Source organism: Vidua chalybeata, chromosome 1, assembly GCF_026979565.1.
Source record: "Vidua chalybeata isolate OUT-0048 chromosome 1, bVidCha1 merged haplotype, whole genome shotgun sequence".
In the NCBI taxonomy this organism is placed as follows: domain Eukaryota; kingdom Metazoa; phylum Chordata; class Aves; order Passeriformes; family Viduidae; genus Vidua; species Vidua chalybeata.
This window is the reverse complement of record NC_071530.1, coordinates 104,447,138-104,471,942: the sequence shown is the minus strand read 5'-3', so window position 1 is coordinate 104,471,942 and position 24,805 is coordinate 104,447,138. Positions and strand designations below refer to the sequence as shown.

General features: G+C 40.9%; 1 protein-coding gene across 1 annotated transcript in view; it reads left to right on the top strand.

Annotated features, from left to right (window-relative positions):
- Window positions 1-22,792, top strand: part of EMILIN2 (elastin microfibril interfacer 2) — a 32,678-nt gene extending 9,886 nt beyond the window's left edge. The window contains exons 3-8 of the mRNA XM_053966347.1: window positions 3,967-4,142; window positions 5,982-7,916; window positions 13,395-13,718; window positions 14,299-14,337; window positions 20,467-20,604; window positions 21,106-22,792. Coding sequence (XP_053822322.1) covers window positions 3,967-4,142; window positions 5,982-7,916; window positions 13,395-13,718; window positions 14,299-14,337; window positions 20,467-20,604; window positions 21,106-21,443 — 2,950 coding nt within the window. The 3' untranslated portion in view covers window positions 21,444-22,792. The remainder of the gene's footprint in view (window positions 1-3,966; window positions 4,143-5,981; window positions 7,917-13,394; window positions 13,719-14,298; window positions 14,338-20,466; window positions 20,605-21,105) is intronic.
- The last annotated feature ends 2,013 nt before the right edge of the window (window positions 22,793-24,805 follow it).

Below are 24,805 nucleotides of genomic sequence, written 5' to 3'. Positions count from 1 at the left end.
CTGTAAAGATTCACACCTGCCAGATAAACCACATGAAACTTCGTGTTACATTCCAACCATGTATCTTTATCCAGCTTTATAGAGAAGGAACATTTTGTCTCTCTGGCTACCTTGAGTGCATTTTGTGTTTTGTATATTTGTGATTGTGTATTTTAAGTTTGCTGTGACTATGGGTGAGTAATTGGATTCAGAATACTGCAGATTTAAGTAAAGCCATGTCTAATTTGTATATTTTGATAGTTCCCAGTCTGTGTCTTTTGCATGCATAGAATCACAAATAAGGGATGCTTAGGTGAAACTGATGGTTTGTTTTGTTAGAACTGTAACCAACAACATAATTGTGTTCCGTGCTGTTAGACTGCTATATCCTAGGAAAATCCTGGAAGTCTCCAGCTCCTCCACTGAAACTCACTGAGTGAGCAAAGTTCTGACTTTAAAAAGTATCTTGTATGATTGAGAACCTCCCTGGGGCTGGATGCATGCTGGTGACTGTCATTTGTCAGTGTGCTGCTGTCGCAGTGACACCATTCCTTGCAACAAGCAGTTGTGCTTGAAGAATGTCATTGATAGAGAAGCTGTAGCAGTGAAACTGTGATTTTAAAGAAATTTTTATGTGGCTGAATTCAAATTAGAGAAGTGCTAGTGTAAGTTCCTGTTTCCTAGCCTTACATGTCTAGCCTTTCTGGAGGAAATGGGAGTAGCGTTGTGATTCGTTCAGCTGGACTGGCAGTATAGAGAAGTAGTTATTGGTAAGTAAATTCCAGTCGAATTTTTGAGCCACCTTTGAGTATAACTGTCTTCTTACCACAGTTCAAAGTGTGAATATGAAAGCTGTTCTAGACACATATTTTGAAATATTCTGATTCTAGCTTATTTTGGCTCTAGGAGAATTGTGATTTAGGATTCAGGTTAATCTGTATTTGATGTACCATATCTGAAAACAAAACAGTTCCAATTTGTTTTGTTTCAAACTTGAAAGATTTTTTTTAGAAGTGGACTGTTTTTCAAATATTTTTTAAAATTAACTCATATTTAAGCATTTTATGCCTATTAGGATAAGGAAACTATAAAACAAAGAAGAGTGAGAATGTCAAACATGCCTGTTTTTTCTTTTTAAGATGGAGTTTGGAAAAGTTTTAAATTTTTGACATTGGAAAAATACTGAGCTTGATTTCTTTTTATTTGTTTATATTATTATTTTGTATTTGGTTGTTTCATATTATTTTTCTGACTGTTGTAGCCATCTGAAAGTGTCTATATTGATGAAGACTACAAAGAAGGTGCTCAAAGAGAAAATTGTCAGAAATGTGATGGAAAATCCTCATTCTGTAATTTGAGTGAAGAAGAGTACAATTTGCATATAAGTAATTCTTACTCATTTTATAAAATTAGTTTCAGCTATATTCTTAAAACTTTGTTGGGAAAAAAGAGAGATTTGGCATTTGAACATAACCAAAATACTGTATTTTTCAGAAAGGGGTTTGACCCTGAAAGTAAAAAGAGGAACACACACAAAGTTAGGAGCAGTTAAGTGTTTTATGGAAATCTTACAGAAGTATGTACAACCATTTCCGGCATGGGGAAACTGATCTGGAAGCTCAGGGTTTGCATTTCAGTAATGTGGTGGTTATGAGAGAGGTTGTAATGACTCTCAAAACCACTTTAAAACACTAAAGTATCAAGCTAATCCTGTTTCTCCTGACTCTGGCAGCTAGCTGGAAGGAAAGGATTCAAACCCAAATTATCTACAGAAGATGTGGTTTAATACTTTAGATAAGGGAGAAAGAAAAGGGAGTTCCTGGGTGGCCGGGATATTGTTCTCCCCAGTGGTGCCCTCTACATTGCACTCCTCTATTTAATTTTTAAAGCACTTTACCATTGGGATTTCTGTACTTTGTAAACAGGATTCAGCAGATGTTTAAGTGAAAACTGTAGAAGAAATGATGAGCTGGAGTAAAGTCTACAGCTGTTTCATATATGGTATTCAAAACGTATAAAAGGATTGGAAATGTCTGAGTTTACATGCTCCAAGTCAGAGTCTGAAAAGCTGACAGGCACAGCAAACCACTGCAGTTATGAGCAGCTCATAGACAGAGATTCAGCACAGACTGACCCTGCCTTCCTATGCAGATCCACAGAAGAACAGAATCCAGAGAGACTTATTAGTATAAACTACTCTTGGCCCAGAAATAGTTGGAAAAAATATGATTGTCTCTAGTGAAAGTGGCTTTTTCCCCTTGAATGAGAAGTCGTAGACCAAGTAATAATGCAAAACAGCACTGGGTGTTTCCCAAGTGCAGAAATTAGATGACATTGTGGCAGAATTGGGAAAGATGCATTTGGAAAAGAAACAAATTCATAACTCGTAGGTAATATTCTAAACACAGCATCGCAAGTTTGTTAACCAGCTTACCAAAAAGGGACAGCAAATGACTGTCAGTTGGGGACATTATATTAAGATTACGTATCTGAAAAATGCTGAATAAAATCGTTAGAATTATTTCGGAACTATTTGCATGCATGGCAGGAGAAGCTTTGAAGGGTAACAATAAGCTAACTCTCACTTTGTGACTTTCAATAGGAAATGTTTCACAGTCTGTATGATTTATTTATTTTTTGGTAGCTGATTACTGATTTTTTTTTTTTTTTTGACCAGTAAAGAATTTTGCATGTTAATGGCATGCCATGTTCAGTGAAATAGGTGACTTTTGTGTGATAGCATGACTGCTTCTGGTGCTGTTCTGTACTGTGTTCTCTCTGTCCCGGGATATACTCCCTGTGAGCCCAGCTGGGCTATGGCTGAAACCTATTACAGGGCTCCTGTAGATTCCTTTGCTGCTGTCCTGCATTCTGCTGGTATTACTGTTTAGGGACACCTCAGCTGTGAAATGAGCCTACAAACTGTTCTAATATGAAATAATCTGAAGGAAAAAAGATCTGAAAAAGCCTTAGGGAAATTAGAAGCATTGGTTTAACTGAGAGAAAGGAATTCATGTGAGAAATCGGGATGACTTTCTGTTTCTGTGTGTTCCAAGAATACCATTTTATAGAGCTCAGATGGTAAATCCCTATTTTACTCATTTTCCTCATGTCTCAATCCAAAATGGGCTGTACCTTAAATTGATTTAGTTTTTATCCAATAGCATAGGCTCTGCTTATGCTCTGGTGGGATACCACAGTGTCTGACTGCAACTGAACACATGGGATGTGTTTCGAGGGAAGCTATGGAAGAAGTCTATGGTTAAAGAAAGTTGCACAACCAGAATTAGTTTGTCATTTATTAACTTTTGAGTGGTTAATTAGGGAAGCTTAAGGTTGTATGTACATAATGTGTGTATAGGTTTGTCTGCCAGACCCTCTTCAGCTTAACTGATGAAGTAGGAAGGAGTTGATTTCTTCGTTGGTTGTAGTGTCTAATCTGATTCCTTCTTTCATGTCCTTGTCTGACTCACACTTTCAGCATTTTGTCCTCTGGAATATCCCTCCCAGCTTTAACTGTGCTGTACATATGGGTTCTGAAGAATGGTTTAAGTGGAGACTGTGGAAATACAAATGGGGCAAAGCAGGCAGAAGCATTTTTTGATGTTCAGAAGAACCTCGCAGGGAGAATTCCAATGAAAAGTTGGGGGGAAAGCATTTTGAATTTGTAATCTAAGACACTGGTGGTCACGGGTACTGTCAGTGGTGTCTAATGAGTTGTACCTTGACTTGCCACAACATTTCATTTCTCTGCTCATACATGAAAGCCCCTATTCAATGGCTCCCTATCATGACTGTGTTGAGTGGAGGCAGCTTTAAAACCTAGACAGAAACACTTGTTCATTTGGTGTTTAAAGCAGAAAATGAATAATAGCTGTAAGTATTTGATTTTCATTATAAAAAGTCCCAAAACCTATTTTAATTTTAACTTTAATCTAAATAGCAGCTTAGGTTATGGATTAGTTAAAATGCTTTCTGTTTTGGCAGATACCGAACAAGTTTCAGACCTCGGTACACAGTTGCATATAAGACAGTGACAGAGCTGGAATGGAGATGTTGTCCTGGCTACAAAGGGGAGGACTGCAGGGATGGACCAGCAGAAAAGCCAAACAGTGCTCGTCGTCCCACAACACCAGCAAAAGCTGTTGTGAAGAAAGGCACAGGTAACTTTTTGTTTGAATTTTGGTATGCACAGTCATGTCTGGTTTCTTGTTTTGTCTTCGAAGGATAAGAATCATTATGGTTTCTACTGCTGCTGGCAGTAGAAACCTCAACTGCTCAACTGCTGGCAGGTACAAAAGCCATGTGAAAGACTCTGTGCGATGGGGAAATAATAGCCAGGCAATAGCAGTCCTGATACAGAGAATTTCCTGAAGAATAACAGAGGAATGGGCTGCAAAACACTGGCTGGGAATGCTAGCTGGCTACTCATGGTTCCAGAAAATCTTTGGGTTAAGACTGTGGGTTTTGTAAGAATTTACAGGTTTTTTTTTTTTTTTTGTGGTTTCCCCAATGTTCAGAAAAAAGAAAAGAATATTACTAAAATAAAACAAAAAAAACAAAACAAAACAAACAAACAAAAAAAAAAAAAAAAAAAAAAACCAAAAAAAAAAACCAAAAAAAACCCAGATACAAATTTTAATGATATGTAAGAGTTTCTAGCAGTTTCACAATGTTTTGTTTGAGATTCTAAAGATTTTACAGATTCATATCAGATTACGTGCTTTAATGATGAAGACTAAAGGAATAAATATGGATAAGCCTCAGCTTCTGAAAAAATATTTTAAAGAATGAATGATGTTTGTCTGTGTGAGATACTGTCTTCTGAAAGGGGAAGAAGGAATGCTGTTACTGCCATATTATGCCTTTACTCCATTAAGAAAAAATGATAAACAGATGTTTCCTTCTGAAGTACCTTTTCCAACATAATTGGAGATTAGTGTCACATATAGCACTTAGTCAGATTTCCACATGTGTTTTCTGTGTGGTGGAATGTATTGAATGACTGAATACATGGTTTCAAACTAGTCCCATAGATTATATACCTGCTTTAAGAACAAGCTTTTAAAGTATTTTTTTAGCCAACCTAAAATATTAATTCCAAAAGATGATAAAACTTGGTGATATCTGTATCCTTCTCCTCTCTTCTAGACAAAATTTAAAATTACTTTTGACTATTCCTGCAATTTATCCTTTCTTGACCTCTGATAATGTTTGTTTTCTGGGTTTTTGTTCTGGATTTTCTGCAGTTGTTATACATTTTGTGTGAAACTGAATCATCCAGATTTGTACATGACTTTGTAAATGAGGTCCTACTAATGACAAGATTCAGATTCATTAATTAATTTATGTTAGGTAAAAAGTAGATTGCAGCTAAAAGTCTTCTTTCTGATTTTCATAAAATGAGGATAAGTTATTTTAATCTAACAGTTTTGACTGTATAAATTTTACACTTTTATGCATGTTTTTATTGCCTACTTAAATATAAGCCAAATAATTAGGTATTTGTGAAGCAAGTGTGATAACTGGAGTGTCTTGCAGAACCCCATGTCATATATGGGATGTGTATTTGGATCCCAGGTCAGTAAAACACGGAAGCACAAACCCACTCCAGGCACATAAATTACTGCCACTGCATTTTTCGGTGGGAATTCAGGGGCAAATTATTGTTATAGGAGATGCAGTGGTTCTAAGGTGATATGTATGGACCTGTATTGGTCTGTTATATATACCATAGCTTAGATCCATTGCTGAACAGGAGGGGTGGTTGCCAGTTTCTTTATGGCCACTGTATCTTGGCAGAAATTGGTCACTGTGCTAAAACTTTTAGTTCTGAGGGTTTTGATAATGTATTAATTCTAAATGACTGAAAATAAGAACAGAAAAGACAACAAGCAGTTTAAACCATTATTTCATTTTAAAGAAAAGTGAAGTCAACTGCAGCTTATTAAAACAAATACCACTGGGAATATTTACATCATTTTGTTATTTCTGGGAAACAGATGCAGAACCAACAGAAGCACCAGAGCCTCCACCATATGAGAAAAGAATGCAGTTTCTTGAGGACGAATTGTTTAGACTGACACGGTCTGTGATTGAACTCCAGTCCTCCGTGGCAGGTGTGAATGAAAACCTGAAGCTGACTGTACAAGAAGATGCTAGCAAGATGTTGGTCACTTGGCTGAACAACCTTTACGACCGCCCAGAGCCGGACAGTGCAGTTGGTGGTGAAACAGACACTATTCAGCTGCCAGGACTCCTCAGCAATAAAGATCAAAAGGACCCTTTTATTGATTTTGAAATGGAAGATATAAAAGCTGAGCTAGCTGAGGTGAAAGAAGCCTTAAAGATGAGGAATGATGAGTTGGAGGAACTGAATGGAAAAGTAAAGGGCTATGAAGGACAATTAAAACAACTGCAGGAGGCAGCACAAGGACCTACAATAACAATGCCCCGTGACAATATATATCAGGACTATATAGACTCAAAATTTGAGTCCCTCAGGCAAGAAATAATGGAAGGATTTGAGAAGAAAATGGCAGATCTGAAGAACTCCTGTGACTATAAACTAGAGGATACTCAGCAGCAGTACGATGAAAGTGAAAAGAACTGTGTAGGGATAATCGATGTTATAAGAGGAAAAGAGAATGACTTGAGGAAAGAAATAGATACTCTCCGCACTCAGATTCCATCAAACGACTCCAGTTGTTGCAAGAAGGGTGAGGGAAATGGCTTTGACCAACAGATGAAAGATTTAGATAAGAAGATTGACAGAATTGTGGAAGCACAGAGGATCTTGAATGTCAGAATAGATAATGAAATAATTCGATTGTCAACTCCAGATCTAGAAGATGTGTTTGGTGAGAGGCTGGAGGAGCTAGATGCAAGGATGAATATTACAGAACGAAATGCTGAAGAACACTGTTTTTATGTTGAGGAGACTCTCCGCGGTGCTATTGCTGCTGAGGTGGATGAACTGAGAGACTTGTTTGACCAAAAGCTGCGGGCGCTGGAGGTTAGGCTAGGCGGGACTATTCTGGAGATTGCCAACACCACGGACCCAGATGGAATGTTTGCTAATCCTGGGCCTATCTTGCCCAGCGATGCAGGGTTTGCAAATGAGCAGTTTACAGCAGAAATGAATGTCGTGAAGGACAAACTGCTGTCGCTTGAACAGCTCTGTGGGCAGAAATGTCAGTCTGCACCGCGAAGTGCAGAGGACCTTCAGAAACAGCTAGAAAATTGTAATGACAAGTACAATCACTTGCTTTTGAAAACAGAGAATAATTCTGTTATCCTGCAGTCTCTAAATAGCTCTCTTAATGAGAAACTCGACTTATTTAAGGGTAACCAACGTGACATCCAGAAAATGCAGAGAGACGTACGTGTATTCCGATACAATCTAAATGCCATTGATAAAGATATGAAAAATCTTCAAGATGGCCTGAGCAGCTGCAGAGAGCAGCTTCTGGGTGTCAATTCAACATGCAGAAAAACACAAAGAGGTGTCTTCCGAAAAATTGATCAAATGCAGAGGACATTCGCAAATCAAACTGCTCATTCCAGTGAGAATTGTTGTGGTGAAGTGAAAGACAGACTAGAACAATTGAATGACCATATCCTGAATGATCTCAGCAAGTGCAAAGAAAAGACCCAAGGTGTCCAGGAGGGTGTTTCAGATGTTGAGAGCAGAGTCTCACATGTTGAAAAAGTCTGTGGCAAGCTGGACTCTGTTTCAGACAGTTTGCAGAATATTAAAGAAGGTTTGAATAAGCACGTGAGCAGCTTATGGAACTGCATCCGTGAAATGAATGGAACTATAGCATCTCATTCCACTGATATTTCTGGCCTCAAAAACTCTGTCCAACAGTTTCATAGTCAGGTTTCCAAAATCACCACAGACATTGAAGGCGTGCTGAAATCTCAGCCTGACACAAGTAAGTTTCTTGCTTTTTTTAATTTTTTTTTGTTTGTTTGTTTTTCAACTGGCTTTCCTTTTTGAAACTCTTAGAAAAGAACTGAACAAGGGAGGAAAAACTTAATATTACACAATTTCTGCTTTGTTTTTGCAGTGACTCTAATTTTGGCTCTTTACTCCAGAACACCACAGAGTACTTTGAGTGCTTTTAAAAGTATCCTCCAAAAAAAGGAAAGTCTTACAAATTTTTATGTTTACTTTGAGCTAGAATAAACACAGCAGGAAAAGTAGTGTTTTCGAATAGTGATTTTAAAGTGAGCTTTTTGTAATAATTGTCTGTATTATGTCAGTTCATTTGATTTGATTTTTTTGTTTTGTTTTATTTTGTTGTTGAAGATTATTCCTCAGGGAAAATTGAAAAGCAAGTAGAGAAAAATGAAGTCAAATGAATTCAAATTTATGATAAGAAAGATTTCTTCTAAGTTGTGTGCTTAGCATGAGTTTATGATTATAATTCAGCACCAACTCTTTGATCTAGAAGTTTCCCAAATGAGTTCTGGCATATCTATGGCAATATAAGACTTCTGCTTCGTAGCTCTCCCAGAAGCTTGCATTCCCACAGGGTTATTGGCAGTACTTGGCGCATTCCAGCTGGCAATGTTTTAGCACCTCAGCCACTTCTGTTAATAGTCCAACGTGTTGGTGGTCCAACTTTGTTTAAAGTTTGCATTAGAGCAGCTAAAAAGCTGGGGCACATTCCCTTTGGCTCAGAATGCTGGGAAATGGTAACCTCAGCATGCTGGTGAGCCTTGGCATGAAGGTTTGGAGATGCCAAATGCCACTCAGTTCCCTCTGCAGTTCTTGCTCCAAATTTCAGCAGTGGGTTGTTTTCCTGAGAGTTGAAGTTTACAGAAGGAAGCCGAGTTCCTGTTTTCCTGTTTCTGTTAGCATGACACAAAATCATAGGAATAGGGGACTGTTTTGAAACTGCACTCTTCAGTTGATTGATGCTTCTGGTTTTAATTCTGTGCATGTATGAGATAAATAAGAGGTCAGTTTCTGTGACTGGCTAAAATTAGAAGAGGTGCTGAGGGAAGAGCCTGTGTGCTGTTGCAGCTGGTGGTGGCTGGGAGAGATCTGACACAAGACTCTTGAGTGTGGCAGAGACTTGAAAACCTGCCATAGGTGTGTTTCTTTTGTTTAATTGTTTAAAACCAAATGTATAGCAGTACTTGACACAAAAATTCTTCTGAGGTGAGAAGCTTTTGTGTGAAATTAAAAAAAAAAAGTTTCACTTAACTTTAAAGGAGGAAGTGGAGTGAAGAGGGACTGTAAATATCAGATAATTCTTTTGCTGTAATTTTGACTTAAATTCAACAGGGTTAGGACCTTTATCCCTCAATCTTGCAGAAGCATCCCAGTCACCATTAAAATGGAAGATGATGTATCTCTGTAATCCTGTTTCTCATCCATCTTGCCCAAAATTAATTAGCACTGGGGACCAACATTGGAGAAAGGTTCAAAATACCTGCAAGTACTTATCTTTCTGCTGCTGTTTGAAGCAGGTGTTCAAGTGACCTCATGGGTTACATTTATCAGCCCCTGCTATAATGTATTAAAGCATTAAAAAGCCTCTGCACACCTGGGTTTCCATAAAATAATACCTTTTCAGGGCAGACCCCTCTGTCCACCACTGGGTGTTAAAAGCATGTGGAAGGACATACCCACTGCTGCTGGGTCTGGGGTGCAGGCACTCTTAGCATCCCTTGCTGCTCTGGGGTGCCTCTGGCCTCTAAAGGATTCGTGAAGCACACACTGCAGTTCCCAAATGTTTCCAATTACAATAACACTGCCTGGCTCAGCGGCCTAAGTAAGTTTTGAGTTGCGGAAAGATTTTGGCAAAAGAGCCTTTTTTGGAAGTGATTTTGGGAACCCTGTTACGTGAGTTGGGGTATGGCTTTAACTATTTTTACATTTGTGATCTGCAGCCTTGTCTGCCATACCAACATTATTTGACATGAAGGCCTGAACTTAGATCAGTGGGGAGTTTCTTATGCACAGTTTGCCAGCATATCCTAGCATTCAAATGAGGTCATTTGACTTCCGTGGGGCCGAAACAGAAACAAGTTGCTGCTAATAAAGTTGTTGAGGGCAGTAAAGCAAGGATGTGTTGCAAGAAATAAAACATAAAATCGTACCAAGCAGTGTAAGCCCAGCAAAGTCAAATGACCCTCATCTTAAAAATATGGCTGTATTACCATCCATATTTTTTGTTCAGGGGTTTCAAATGCCTCAATCCAAACTAAGAAGCCAACTTAGCAAATGATTGTGCATCAGATACGAACCCAGAGACCAGAAATGTATTTGATTTATTGTAATTCCTGGAGAAGGTAGTGAAATGTCCTGCAGCACACAAGGCAGTGGTGACAGCAGGCAGTGATCTGCTCTAAGCATTTAGGGAACCATGCATGATGTGCTCTCCAAGGAAAAATGATCCAGCAACTTTCCATCCGCATTAAATGGTGCCTTTTCCCAGTCCATGCCTGGTAGTCTAAGTTGTTCTCATTGCACTCTGTTCCTCTCTGTGGGTATGTTTGCTCTTCACATGGCATGAAACTGAAAGCCATGCTAAAGTTGGTGGTCTCTTTTAACGTACTGCCTTTTTGTATATGTATCATGAAGTTTTCCAGGAATCAAAAGTGGGGTGTTGCAGCCAATTACCGTGCTGGGAGTGCAGTTCGCTTTGGTTACAGGTATTTGACCTGACCTGCAATTCCTGCAGAAGTTGTCTGTGTAGCAGGGTTTTGAAACCAACAGCAAAATGTTGTCTGATGAAGTTGTAGCTTAAGAAACCACATGTGTGCTCTGCGTTGCAGCGTGGATAAAATGCAACATAAAGGTTTTACTGCTGTAGTGTGAATACACTGACACAAGAGTGTCATACAGTCAGTTCCTCTGGGCTCCCTGTGAGCTTGTGCACAATGCTGCTTTCTAACAGAATTGTAAAATCCCCTTGGTGTCTGTAACAAAATTCAAGTGAGGTCTTTTTGGCTTCTTGTGAGAGCAGTTACAGATTTCTTTACCCTCTAGTTATTTTTATGCACTTCATTTCTGTGTGTTTTGGGGGCTGAGGAGAGCATCAGGAGATGCTGGTAAGTGATGTGGTAACCACAATGTCACTCACAACAGTGATGACAAGCAGAGCAGCAAGGATGCAGCTGCTGAGAACAGTGTTGCTGTTCCTAGCTGTGTAATGATCTCAGCTCTGTTCTTGCCTTCCCAGATAGATGAGAAGACTGTGTTCATGGCCTGCTCAGCAAAGTTCAAGCACATCTCTACTCACACATATGTGATTGCTTCCACTTGAAGTTGAGCTTTAGGCCAGTGATTCTGGATTTAGTGTTATGGAGATGGGGCAATTCTGAATATTGCAGTATTTATGTTGCATGCAAGGAAGCAGTTTGCTCAGGATATGGGATTTCAGCAGTTGATTGTTATTTAAAGGTCTAGAAAAGCAAAGAAAAGAAATGTAGTCATTTTCTCAGTGTCATCCCAAATAATTGTGTTAATGAAGCTTAGCATAAATGACTCAAGAAATGACAAGTACATATATCCCAAGGTTAAAGTACTTTGTCAATTTGTTTTTTTCAGTGAGGTTAATCTGAAGATTTTAGTTGAAGGTCTAAATCAATGCCTCTGTGGACAGAAGTTGTCTTACAAAGCAAATAATTCTGCTAAAAAATTCACTTTGATACTTTCAGGGTTTTTTGAATTTTTTTTTAAGTTTTTTTTTAAATTTTAAGGTTTTTATGAAAATAGTTTTAATCTGTATAAAGCAAACATTTCACTTTTTAGGCTTCTGCCTTGTGGACAGTTACTGAGTGATCTTCAGCCCAGCTTTGTGGTGCATTGCCTGTATGAGTTTCAATTCTCCTCACAGTTAAAAGTCAGCCAGCAAAGCTCAGGGAGTTTTTTTCCTAACAGCCATATCTAGCAAATGAATGCCATGGTGTGAAACTATGACTTCAGACAGCCTCCCAGTCCTCCTGCAGGCTTATGTAGGCTTTTAAGGCTTTTATGAGACTGAAAACAAGAAATGAAATTCACAAGGGTAAAGTGCAGGTGTCGAGTAGTCACAGAACAGCACGTGGGTTGCCAGTGACTCTGTCTGGAACCCAGCCACGTGTTGGGGACAATACCTACACAGGTTTGCTGTAAGCTCTTCCCCAAAGGTGCAGAGTAAGGCTCTCCTGGGCTCCCCAGACACACAGCAGAGCCAGGGGAAGCCTCATACCACATCTGCTTCTCGGCACAGCCAGATGGCTTGGCCCTAGCCACTGGTGGATTTGCCTAGGCTGACTTTGGACTGTACTGAATAGAAGTGCTTCATTGTGAGCACCATTCAGAGAGGTGGTCTCTACTGGGGACCTTGGCAAGCATCTCTGCTATGCGACGAGTTGTATCAGATAAATTTGCAAAGGGATGTTTGCCCATTTCCACAGAAACTCACATTCATCCCTGCACCTAAAGACATGTTCTAGTCTCAAAATGCAATCAAAGTAACCTATGCTGAGGTTTAATTCAGCATGAAATTCTGTTTATTCTGTGTAAAGCTATCATTGCATCTCCTAAAATCTACGCATTTGTTAATTTCTGTTCTTAGTGTAAATGTAATTCAGCTTTACACTTTTATGTACACTATACATTTTTATGAATAAACCAGAATTCTTATAAAAGGCTTAGAACTTGACCAGATACACAAATGGAAGGAACCGTGTCAGTGATGTCATATGGTTTGGCTGCCCCAGTGGAAAAGTTTTTTAATGGTATCTTTTCTATTTAAACAATAAAGAATTTTCTGGTAGATTATATCTTTGAGTTCTGCCTTTATTGTCAGAAAATATTAGTAATGGAAGTACTAGGACATTTAAGTTTGTTGCTTTGTAAAGTAAGGGAAAAAACCTCTTAAGTCATGTTCATTTACTGATGTTTTTTGCTGTGGATAATTTTCTTTATGGTCGTGCTAAAGGGACAGCCTTGTGCTAAGGGTTGTGGGAGTAGAGAGCTGAAAGCAAGCACAGTGGGTATGAGGGGTTGAGGAGAACTGAAGTGAAAGGAGAGAGAGAGAGAGAGAGAGCACACTGTGGAATGGAGGTACTGGTGGGAGTAAGTGTGATACTCCATCTGTTAGGTGCAGAGAGGCCAAGCTGGTGTAACGACTGAATGAATGTTCATAGGTTATTTGACTGCTGCTTGTCCTCTCTCCAGGCTGTCTTCATTCCTTTCCCTGTGTCACACGGGCTGTAAAGAGTGGAGGCTGTAGTACTTCAGGAGTCGGATGGCATTTAGCCAGTGCAGTCTCAGATCTGAGGGAACAGGTGGCCTCCAACTGAGTCCTGTTTTATTTTGAAGTATTTATCATGCAAAACCACGCAAGCTTATGTTCTATTTTAGGCAAATAATTTTGTATTTTTCCTCCTCTTTCATTATGCCAAAGGGCGACCACAGCAGCCGTTGCCACCGAGGCCACCCATGCAGCCCCAGCCTGGCATATCCCTGCTGCCATCACGGCCCAGGATACAGCCCCCACGACAGAGGAGCCCCCTCCTCCCACCACAGCTGAGACCTCCTCCGCGCCCAGCTCTGCCAGGGTCAGCAGTTGTGCCACTTCTGCCTGGAACAACCGGCATCATCGTGGAGACGGGGGAGGCAGGACCTCCCGGCGCGGTTTTAATGTCTGGGAGAGGACGTCTTAGAAGTGCGGATGGCCAGGCTGGCCAAAGTACCATGCCCATTGCTGAAGGGTACGCTGGAGCACCAGGTGAGAGAGCCAAGCTGGCAGTGCATCGCTCCTCACTGAGTGCAATGGACGTGTCAGGTCTTGCTGGAGAGCTGGCACTGAGACCTGCTGTGCTTTACCAGCCCCCTTTTGGCCTTTCGTGGACACCCACTGAGGCTGTTGCTGTTGGGAATGGGTTTACAGCAGAGGTGATTTGTGAATGGGCCCCTGCAGCCTCCAGCTGGCTGCAGAAGTAGGGGAAGCACATTCAGTGCCAGTTCTGCTGCCTTTCCAAGGATGCACAAAGCATGAGGTCAACAGAGATGATGTAAAATCCCTGGTAACTACAGCAGTCTGCCACTAGGGAAACTGATTTTTTTTTTTTTTTCTTTCCATAATGCTTGCAGTAGATTTAGTACATTGGAGTAATAACTTGGTTCTCTTTGCCATGACCACCCCAGTTTAACAATAATTGAGCATTTCATAGGAGACACTATTTAATAGCTGTTTTGGTAGGTTGCTTTTCAGTAACCAGGGATGCTTTTTAGTGATATTGCAGTAATATTTGGTCATAATGTACTCTGCTGTGTACTGAGTCACACATGCTACTTTTCCTTTGTAGGATATCCAAAGTCATCTCATTCTACCACAGATTCACAAGGTAAGGCAATTGTTTCCTAGAAATTTTTCACATGGGTTCTTAACGTTTATTTCAGTCCCTGGAAGGTCAGGGCTGAGAGGAAAAAAAATGTGTTAATTTTTAGTGTTTAAGTTTAGCATTGAGGAAAATCAGACTGATTTTTGCTAGACCTAAGCATTAAAACAAAATCTGTATCTTCTGAAAATATGGAGGTGGGGAGAGGAGTTAGGTTTTGAAAAATCATTTTAGGTTCTTGCTACTGATTTCACTGTGTGTTTTTTAAATACAGAGAGTTTGTTTTTTCTAGCTAATGTCAGTATGCACCTTTCTGTTTGCCTTCTAAATGAGAAAATAAATAGATATTTATAGTGATTTTATTATTTCTTTAATAAAACATGAATAAGGCTAAGACTAAGATCTTGAATAAGTGCTGGTATCTTAGCTAGTGCATGAGGTTGTTCTCCTATTGGGAGAGTTTCTGGCTGCATTGTAGTCACCAGGACTGGAGTTCCTGACTTCAGTAAAAGCAGAAGTGCTGCCAATGCAGCCACTGATTAAAATGATTCAAAATTCAGTTTTATTGTTTTGCTGGGGTGCTTTTTTTTTATAATTGTTAATATCACTATTTATGAATTTGTGTGATGAACAGATATAAAATTTATGTGGGACATGCTGGTTGGCCTAGATAAATATGTTGATTGGGTGCTGCCAGCCCTGCAGCCTCATGCTCAAGATATTATCAAACCCTGGGGAATGGTATACTTGATCAAAGTATTTCCACATCCTCTTCAAAAAAAGTTATTTCATTTAAATTTGTTTGAGGAAATATGGGCGATAGATGGAAGTAAAACATTAGGGCTTTATGGAATTCAAAAACCTACTGCCCCAGGATTTAGTTTGATGGTCATAACAAAATCACAAATACACTTCATGAAGAATGGTCTGGGGGCTGACAAAAAAAGAATTGTAAAGAGTTCATGCTCTCATTGTGATATTTATACCTGCTGATTAAAATTACAGCCTTAAAACAATTTTTTTTTGCATTATGGTGGTAAGAACAAGCAGCAATAGATGAGGTTTCTGGAAGAGGATAAGAAGCAAAGAAACTTTTGTTTATCTTGATGCCAGCAAAACCAACATAGGTGTCTAGATTTCTGTGATAAATTGATTTCCTGGGGGTTTTCTTCCCATTGCAATTTATAGATAGCAGTATTTTAATAAGTTTATGCTAAAACTGTGTGAAACAGTAGGTGGATGTTAGAAGTGTTGAAAGGCAGTGCAAGGCAGGAGTGCACCCATCTGCTGCTTGGTGGAGCATGTTGGTGGAACAGCTACCACCCTGGGATCCAGAGGGAGGTGGGCTTGACCAAGGAGTTCATTTCCTGATCCATGCCACTGAATGCCTATCTAAATACAAGATATTCTTGCTGATCTGTCCTTAAAATTCTCACAGTGTGCCTTGCAGACCTCAATGGCAGATAGTCAGAAAACAGAGACTGTGGTACCAAAAGCTGTTCAGACTTTTGTGGAGTTGGAGCATTTACATCCACTGTCCCTAAGCAGGACTGGCTGGATTGATGGGCTGAGGACAACTGGATGAGGTTCAACGTGGCCAAGTACCAGGTCCTGCACTTTGGCCACAATAACCTGCTGCAGTCTGGGGGCAGAGTGGCTGGAAGGCTGCCCAGAGGAAAAGGACCTGAGGATGCTGGTCAACAGTGGCTGAATGTGAGGCAACGTGTCCCCAGGGGGCCAAGAAGGCCATGGGCATCCTGGCCTCTATCACAAATAGTGTGGCCAGCAGGACCAGGGAAGTGATTCTTCCCCTGTATTTGGCACTGGGGAGGCCACACCTCAGGTGTCCAGTTCTGGACCCCTCAATCCAGGAAGGACATTGAGGTGCTGCAGTGTGTCCAGAGAAGGGCAGTGAAGATGGTGAAGAATCTTGAGCACAGGTCCTGTGAGGAACAGCTGAGGGTGCTGGGGGTGTTTAACCTGGAGAAAAGGAGGCTCAGGGGTGACCTTATCGCTCTCTACAACCACCTGAAAGGAGGGTGTAACCAGCTGGGGGTCAGCCTTTTCTCCCAGACAACAAGTGATAGGACAAGAGGACATGGCATTAAGCTGCACCAGGAGAGGATTAGGCTGGATATGAAGAAGAGTTTCTTCACAGAAGGGGTGATTAGACTTTGGAATGGACTGCCCAGGGAGGTGTTCAAGGAATGACAGGATGTGGCACTCAGGGCCATGGTTGACATGGTGGTGTTCAGTCATAGGCTGGACTCGATGATCTCAGAGGTCTTTTCCAGTCCAGTTGAGTCTGTGATTCTGACTGTCAGTGTCTGATGAAGAGAGAGCATTCTGGGACAGAATTCAGCAGTTAACAGTGCTGTGGAAATTAACAGCTGGGGAAGGGAAGATTTTTGGCTTATTGGAGGAGGAACTTACTGTGTAAATAAGGCATCAAGGAATCCTTACTGTCTCATTAGTTCTGGACAACCGTTTGTGATGTCTTTGGCCGTCTTCACCCAGTACATTTTGTAGTACTTAAATTCAAATATGAAAGATGACCAGACCTTGTACTATAATTCCTAATATAAGAAGCTTGTACTATTAAAATGGCCTTCTGAGTACTCGCTTTCATTTCTGAATGTGTTTCTGAATAGCTTCTGTTACATAAAAGCACTGCTCAGGAAGAAGTTGAGGGCTCCAATGCTCCAATTCTGTCTCCTGGGACTAAAGTAGCCCACTTTCATGCTTTTCTTGAATGCTAAGGCATGATTTGCATATTTTCAGTACCAGGGCATTTCTTGATTTTTTTTTTCCCAGATTCTTTAGCTATGTATAAGGAACAGTAGGTAAGTGCTGGAGCAATATTCTCTTGCTGCAGTGTGAAAGGATGGAATTGTAAGAGCAAACAGATGTTATTAACAGACCCAGCAGGAAAGTATGTGTGTCTTTGTAACACACCGAGATATCATACACATCAGAATCACTGTGACTTAGCAGAGCAGCTTCATTGAGCACTGGCTCATGGAAATCACTGTGGTGCTGTGCTGCATGGCCAAGCCATGGGCAGGAGGAATGTTTCTGAAAATGAGATATTAAGGCAAAATTGGAGAGTTTAAAAAAAAACACAGGCAGGGAAGTGATAAATTGCTTGTGTTTTTGTCCCATTTGCTCTAACGGAAATTACACAATTTGCCCTCATTTAGATTTAGGAGTATTGACCATTTGTGAGAGGAAATCTGACAAATCCTCCTTACTCCTGCTGTATCCAAGGGAATCATAAGTGCCTACTGACAAATGAATTATGTACTTAGTCTTTCTTCTGTGTCAGTTCTTAAAGAATCCTCATTCCTGTTGCTGAGCAGTTGTCCACAGCACCTTCTCATTGTTATTTTTTTTCTCCTTTCATCTTGATAGCAAATGCCTATGCTGTGTGCTGTTTTGTTTTGCTTAATGATCTTTTTTTTTCTTTTCTTTCCTTCTGGCCCTTGGGCTCTGTGGGAGGCATGAACTGTGCTTGGAACCAGGAACACAAATGGGTGGAAGTAGATGTAACCTAACAAGGGCCACCCATGCATTTTCTGTGTTTTTTGATTCCCCAGAACACATTAGAGTAGTGTAGATTGCCAAGAACAGACTTACCTGCTCCTGCTTACCTGTGTGTATAATATCTCAAGTGAAACCTTCTTGAATGCATCTGAAGTCAAAAGAGCTTTTCCTCCCCCAAAGGGGGGAGTAAAACTGTGGGTGAAACTTTTGTAAAACATTTTGTCTGACTAGTAGTTTCTTCATCAGAGCTGTGCCTATGGTTCACAGCTTTAAAATGTTTTAATTTTCTTTTTCTGATGTTTATACTTCCACACTATTGACTGCTTAAGTGAAAGTAAGTGTCCAAGCTGGACCTTCCTTCAAGAAGCTGAACTTTGATCTTTGCATGAAGAAAAGTGTTTGTAAGAGGGGACATGTAGGAGAAGGTGGTGCAGCCCTCTGTAAAGTTTTGAAAAGGCACTGCTGAGGTGTTGGTAGGAATTGTGAAAATTTCAAATCAGCACAACTCCATCTAGAAGGTGGGAAGAGGGGAGGAGAGCACAGACACACTGCATCTTTACTGTGTCTCCTTATATCACCCCCTGAACTGATCTACAGGATATTTAGACAGGTTTAAGATTTCTCCTTTGAATAGATACATATGGTGTGTTAAACTCAGCTGCCGATCTGAAGCAATTTCATCAGATTAGCAACAAATAGTTACTTCTAATAACTATTCTAGCAATCAGTGAAGGAAAATCTTGAAGGAAGCTGTGAAGAGCCAGGGCAGGAGTCACTCCTTTATTCAGATGACACCAACCCAAACAGAACTGTTGCTGCTCCAAAGCTGGCAGTATTTCTGGGCAGGCTTTCGTGGTTTGTTCCATTTTGCAGTGTTGCTGCAAGGGAAAGAAACCTTTTGAGTGAGCCAACAATTTGAGGTGTGTTTTCAGTTCAGTCTCAAGGTAAGCTGAGAGTAGCTTTCTCTGTAAGTAGCATTGTGTTAAGGTGGTGGAGCTTTACAGAAGCTGTTTAAGTAACTAGGCTTCCTGCAATTAATTTTGGTCCTTTCAAATAACCTCATCTTAGCTTGCAGGAGCACCTGCAGGCACACTGGCAGGTAGGACTAATGAAAAAGGGCTTCTGTCTATCTTCTGAGCCTGAGACAAAATGCTGAATAAGAAGATTTCCAAAGATATGTGAGGCAGCTGGTTACCAGCCCCTGAGGGAAATCAATGTAGTTATCTGCCAATTCTGAAGTTGCAGGCATGTCTTCCCCTTTGCCTTCTCCTCCCCACTCCCCCAGGCTGAGTTATTCAGAAAAACAGTGGATAGCAGAACATTTGTATATCCACATTTTAGATGAAGTAATGTGACTTTTTAAACTTCAATTTTTAAGAAATACCACCTGAATAAGATTGGATTTTAGGAAAAGTGTTTTTACCCAGAGGGTGGTCAGGCACTGCAATGGGCTCCCCAGGGAAGTGATCACAACACCTGCCTGACAGAGTTCAAGAAGGGTTTGGACAATGCTCTCAGGCACAAGCTGTGATTGTTGGAGTGTCCTTTGCGGGGCCAGGAGTTGGATTTAAATGGTCCTTGTGGATCTCTTTCAATTCAGGATTTGATGAATTTAGCATTTGTTGGTGATGGACATCTCTGATTGAGAGAGAGAGGGCAAGCATTAATTTTAAGGAAGGCAGAAGGAGCAGGGTGAAATAGCAGCTGTGGACAACTTTAGGGCATTTGTTGTTTAGCTACTTGCCCAGACAAAGCAGCAAGAATTGACTACTTCTAGCAATGGGTACTGCCTTAAGGGAAATGTTTAAAGGGAAGGTATTTGGAATGGGACTAATAAGTGGCTGAGCACTGAATACTTGATATTGTCAGTTTTTTAAAAGTAAAAATTTGTCTTAATTGTCCAAATTATATTTCATCAGTCTAACAGCAGTGCTAGTCTAGTAGCTAGATAGCCAGTATAACATACCTAAGTGTCTGTTTGATCTGCTGAGAAAAGAAGAAAAAATTGTAAAGTGAAAAATCCCCCAAAAGAGAAGTGCTGGAGAGAGACAAAAGGTTCTCTTTGCATTAATATGGAAATGTTATATATTCTTATAGCCATTTTCACTAGTCTTTGGCAGAGAAAGTGGGAGTTCTAAGCTGCAAACAGCTTCTCAATATGACAAGGAAAGCTGCCATGAGCTATAATCTTTAGCATTCCTATGGCTATTGTGATAGTGATGAAGGGTGGACATGTTGAAAGGCTGCCTCTGTCCTGAAGAAGGTCTTGGGCAGAAGCATTGTTGAACTGAAGGGTGGTAGGATTTCCACTGCCAGCATTTACTAGCCATGTACTGTTTCCTTAGAAGGGAAAACAAAACCCAAAAGAAACCTGTGGCCAAGGTAGGAACTTTGGTGCTCAGTAAATTTTATGGTGAGATACCTGGGGCTTGGGCCAGCAGTACATATTCTGCTACTTTTGGATCCTGCAATTGGCAGGATTAGTCCAAGTGGAGGATGTGCAGCAACAGACAGAGGATTATAAAGCATCGTAGGGAAAAGGCTGTGTTATCATCCTGATGTGACTCTGACTCGTGTTGTTACCCATTTCAGGACCTGCCACTGCTGCTGTGCCCTCTCTGGTGTCATTTTCTGCTGGGCTCACACAGAAGCCTTTCTCCAGTGATGTTGGCGTGGTTCACTTCAACAAAGTGCTTGTGAATGACGGGGACTATTATAACCCCAATACAGGTAACTGCCAAGAAATGCACCCGCAGACATGCTGGACAGGCTGGAGCATGGGTTACCAGCCTTCCATGTTACCTCAGGCCTTGCTGGTACATTGAACAAACAAGTTAAATCCATCTAAACCAGACACATGGGGGTAAAAGTTTCCTGTGGGTGTGGACAGGCACACGCTTTCATGGCTGGTTTTCCATGACTGCCCAGTACTGCTGAGCCCAGGTAGCAGAGGTGAGGTTCCTTACTCATCCACGGAGAGGGGAGGAGAGGAGAGAGGAGAGTTCTCATATTGCCTCGCCAAGGTCCCTAACTGGGAGCTGCCTCCTTCTCAAGCACAGAGGGCTAGGTGTGCCTTTGCCTTCATGACCCCGATCAGTTGGTCACCTGCCCAGGCTGACCTTGTTGCCGGTACGAAGCAACCGTGGCTTTATGTTTGTCATTGTGCTTAGGGCAGTCAGGTGGCCCCATTTTGAGTGGCTGTGGTCAGTCCAGGCTGTCTCTCTTCTGCAGGCATTTTCACATCGCCGTATGAAGGGCGCTACCTGATCACCGCCGTGCTGGCCCCGGAGAGGGATGAGTACGTGGAAGCGGTGCTGTCCGTCTCCAACGCGAGCGTGGCTCAGCTCCACACCGCCGGCTACAGAAGGGAACTGCTGGAGTATCACAAACCCTACTCGGGGAAACAGACCTGTGGTGGTCCTGGGACGTTCCACCTTGTTCTTCACCTCAAAGCAGGAGACGAAGTAAACGTCGTTGTAACGGGAGGCAAACTGGCCTACACAGACTCTGACGAAATGTACTCCACGTTTAGTGGAGTTCTCCTTTATCCTTCCATTTCTCATGTTTAGGTTTACCTTGAACAGGGGAGAAGGGTAAGATATTCAGAAGAAATTACGTGTAATAAAATTCAAAGCTTTAATATATTCAGTTTATATATTTGATTTCAGTGATGAGTTTATAGTCTATACAGAAACATTTTCCTTGTCCCTTGTTTCCAGAGGTAGCTACAAAAGACACATTTCTGTAGCTAAATGAACTCCTGTACAAGCAGAACAGCTGTTTAAACAATAAGTATGTTCTCAATAGATACTTCTCCACTGTGCTCCTGCTATGCCCTAGTCAATTGCCTTTGCAATTTTTTCCCTAGTTTTTCAAATTGTCCCTAGTGTATCAAAGTTTACATCTTTGCTCAAGTTTACAGTTGTGGTCAGCTATTTTCATGTTTTCAGTAAAGCAGAGCCAAGAAAGTGAAATTGTAGTGGACATGGTTGATGACTTTTTATTCCTTGTATTATTTAGTAATGTTGGTCAACATAATCAGTTTGTTCAGTGCAATTGCAAATTGTGGTTGTGCAAAGCAAAATGATATTCATCTGTATCAGTTTTCTTTTTTGCCTTTAAGGACCAAACACAGTGCTGGTAGACAAGGTGAGTGTCTCAGTCAGGTGGAAGCAGCAGTATAGGGAGAAACTTGCCTCAGCTTTCCACTGGGAAGATGTGAATGCAAGGTGAAGTTGCTACTACTGAAGGATTTAGAACAGGTATTTTCTATTTATGGAGTAAAAAAGATGATTGGTTATTCATGACACTCTTGAGATTAAAGCTTGCTGCAGGAAATTAATAAAACAGGTCAGGAAAATCTTTCAGAAAAAAAATTTTGCTTAGCTAGAAAAATGGTGATTTTGAAAAGTTTAAACAATTTTACATGGTTTGGTTCGGGCAGTCTAGCAGTATTTGCATTAGAAGGGAAGTTTTTGCATTGTAGAAGACAAATCAGAGAAAAAAGAAAGGAAATTAGTGTTATTAGTCAATACTGTCAAATGTACAAACCACCCCTCTGCCAGAGTCATTGTGACAGAGTCCTGCATCGGTGCTTTTGAGTGAGGTTTGTTTTAACATCCAGCATATGTTTAGATGGATAAAGCATCCTTCTTAGCTCAAACAGATGAACACATTTGAGGCAGCAGTATTTTATTTTGCACACTAGCCACTTCTCAGTGGAGGTAATAATGCTTTGGCTCTTAGGAGTTAGCATTTTGATCACTTCTGTGGCTGAAAAGAAATCCAGCCACGTTTAACTGAGAACAGGACCGTATGTTCATTTTTCATGCGTACAAATATTTATTACCTGTACATTCTTTATATCAACTGACTTTTTTAGTATCTGTTCATGCCACGTAGAGTTGTATTTATCATCCTGGTTTGTGTAGTGTCTTTTCCTTATTACAAATGCAGAACAGCTGTTTGTAGCCCCAGAACAAACAATTTTTTTAGGTGAGGGAAGAACTCCCTGTGCTGTAAAGCAGTACATTGTATTTAGCTGAAGCCCTTCCCATCTGAGGAGATCAGATGAAGACTTGTGATTTTGTTACTTAGTTTTGGAACAGATACTCCCTAATAACTAGGTTTCTAGGCAATGAGATGGGGCCTTCCCACAACAAACTATCACATCCTGGAAGCTGAACTGCTTTAAGAAAAGCAGGAAAAAAAAAATCTTTCTGTCCACAGAGGACCTCTGAGTCAGTCCTAGTGCAGCTAGGGTTGCACTGGGGCAGTTATGAGCACAGGAAGGAAACTGTGAGTGGAGTTTTAAAGCACCTGATTTGGGAAGATCTCTTGACACCTGATTTCCAGAAATGACGGTGTTAGAGATAAGCAGAAGCTGGTGCTGGCCGTGTTCATAGAAGGAAGTCTGACAGACCAGCTGGTAGTCTGTAGCCAAAGATGTGCAGTGAACTTGCACTTCACAGCCTGATCAAAGGAGCTGCTGATGTCTCCTTTCCCTGCCTGTGTTTCTGGACCTGCACGCTTGTTCAAGAGGGGCTTAGCTTTCTTTTGTCCTTTCTGCCCCATGCCTTTCTAAGTCTCAGATGGTAGGGACAGACAGGAGGGGTTGTTTTCTCTGTTTTCAAAAGCCAAGCATATCATAAGCTTTTTTTTTTTTTTTTTTTTTTTTAAAAAAAACGCAGTTTCTTGTTACGTACAAGCCAGGGAAGCACTTTCCTTTCAGAATATTTTTCACTCTCCTCAAGAAAGCTGTGTTCCCTAAGAAGCTGGCTCCAGACTATGTATGACTCAAGATTATTGTTGCCTGTTCTAAAAATGACTCATGGAAACAAACAAAATGAGCTGAGTGCTTAGGGAGACCTAGCTGGCAAACACAACCTTATTGTTCCAGCTCCCTCCAAGTGAGAAATTTTTAGGAATCAGCAGTGTGAGTTTAGTGCTAAGAGTTGCAAATCAATTATTTAATTATTATCAATCATTTAATTATTACCTAACTGCTCTGGGAGATTTCTAAATCCAACCCACAAATCTTCACAAGCCCAGTTCTGCTAATGGGACAGAGCCATCTTCTACCAGAAAGTTTCACTTTATACCCAGGATCTGCTGCTGCCTGTGCTAGGATGGTTTAAGCCCTCATAATGCAGCATAACTGATACTGGTACACTGTTGTAGGGCATTCCCTAAACTGTGTCACAGCAGGACGCAATCCCAGCACCTTATTTTGAGGACACCTTTAGAATTTTCAGGGACAGCTTCGCATTCATCTCTAGCTGTGTGAGTGGGTAAAGATATGACCTTTTACAAGGAACCTCTAAGATTTCCACCTTTGTTGAGGGAGATTTTACCCTTAATTTGCACTTCCTTGGTAATTGCTGTAATCAGGGTAGGTGGCTTGGTTCCTCCTAATGAGGGTATTTTCCTGGAGCTTTCAAGGTCAGATATTCACCCACCTGGGAAGACCACTGGGATGTAGCCCATCCATAGGGAAAGGGAGAACGGAACCTGAGTTTGTCTCTGCTCCAGTCAGTGCTTGGATTAAATAATAATGCAAGAGCTGGAAGAGAATTGGGCACAAATTAATTCATAGGCCTGCTCCACACAGAGCAGCCCAGCTGCAAAGGAAGGAGCAAGAGCCCTCCTCCAGATTACCTGAGCTTGCATTGTAAATGACACAGCGTTTACATCTTTGGTGAGAATCAGCAGCAGCACACAGAAAGACCTGCACTGAAAGGAGCATTTCTCACTGTGGGTTTATGATTTGACTGCCACATCCAGGAGAATCCACAAGCTCAAATAGGAAGCATCTGTTAACTGAGAAAGCCTTTAAAAAAAATCCAGTAGGTGGGAACTCTAAGACAGGACTGGTGCCTGTTTCACAGATCACAGTGCTAACGTCTTAGACGTGCTTGGTAGGTAGTTTAGT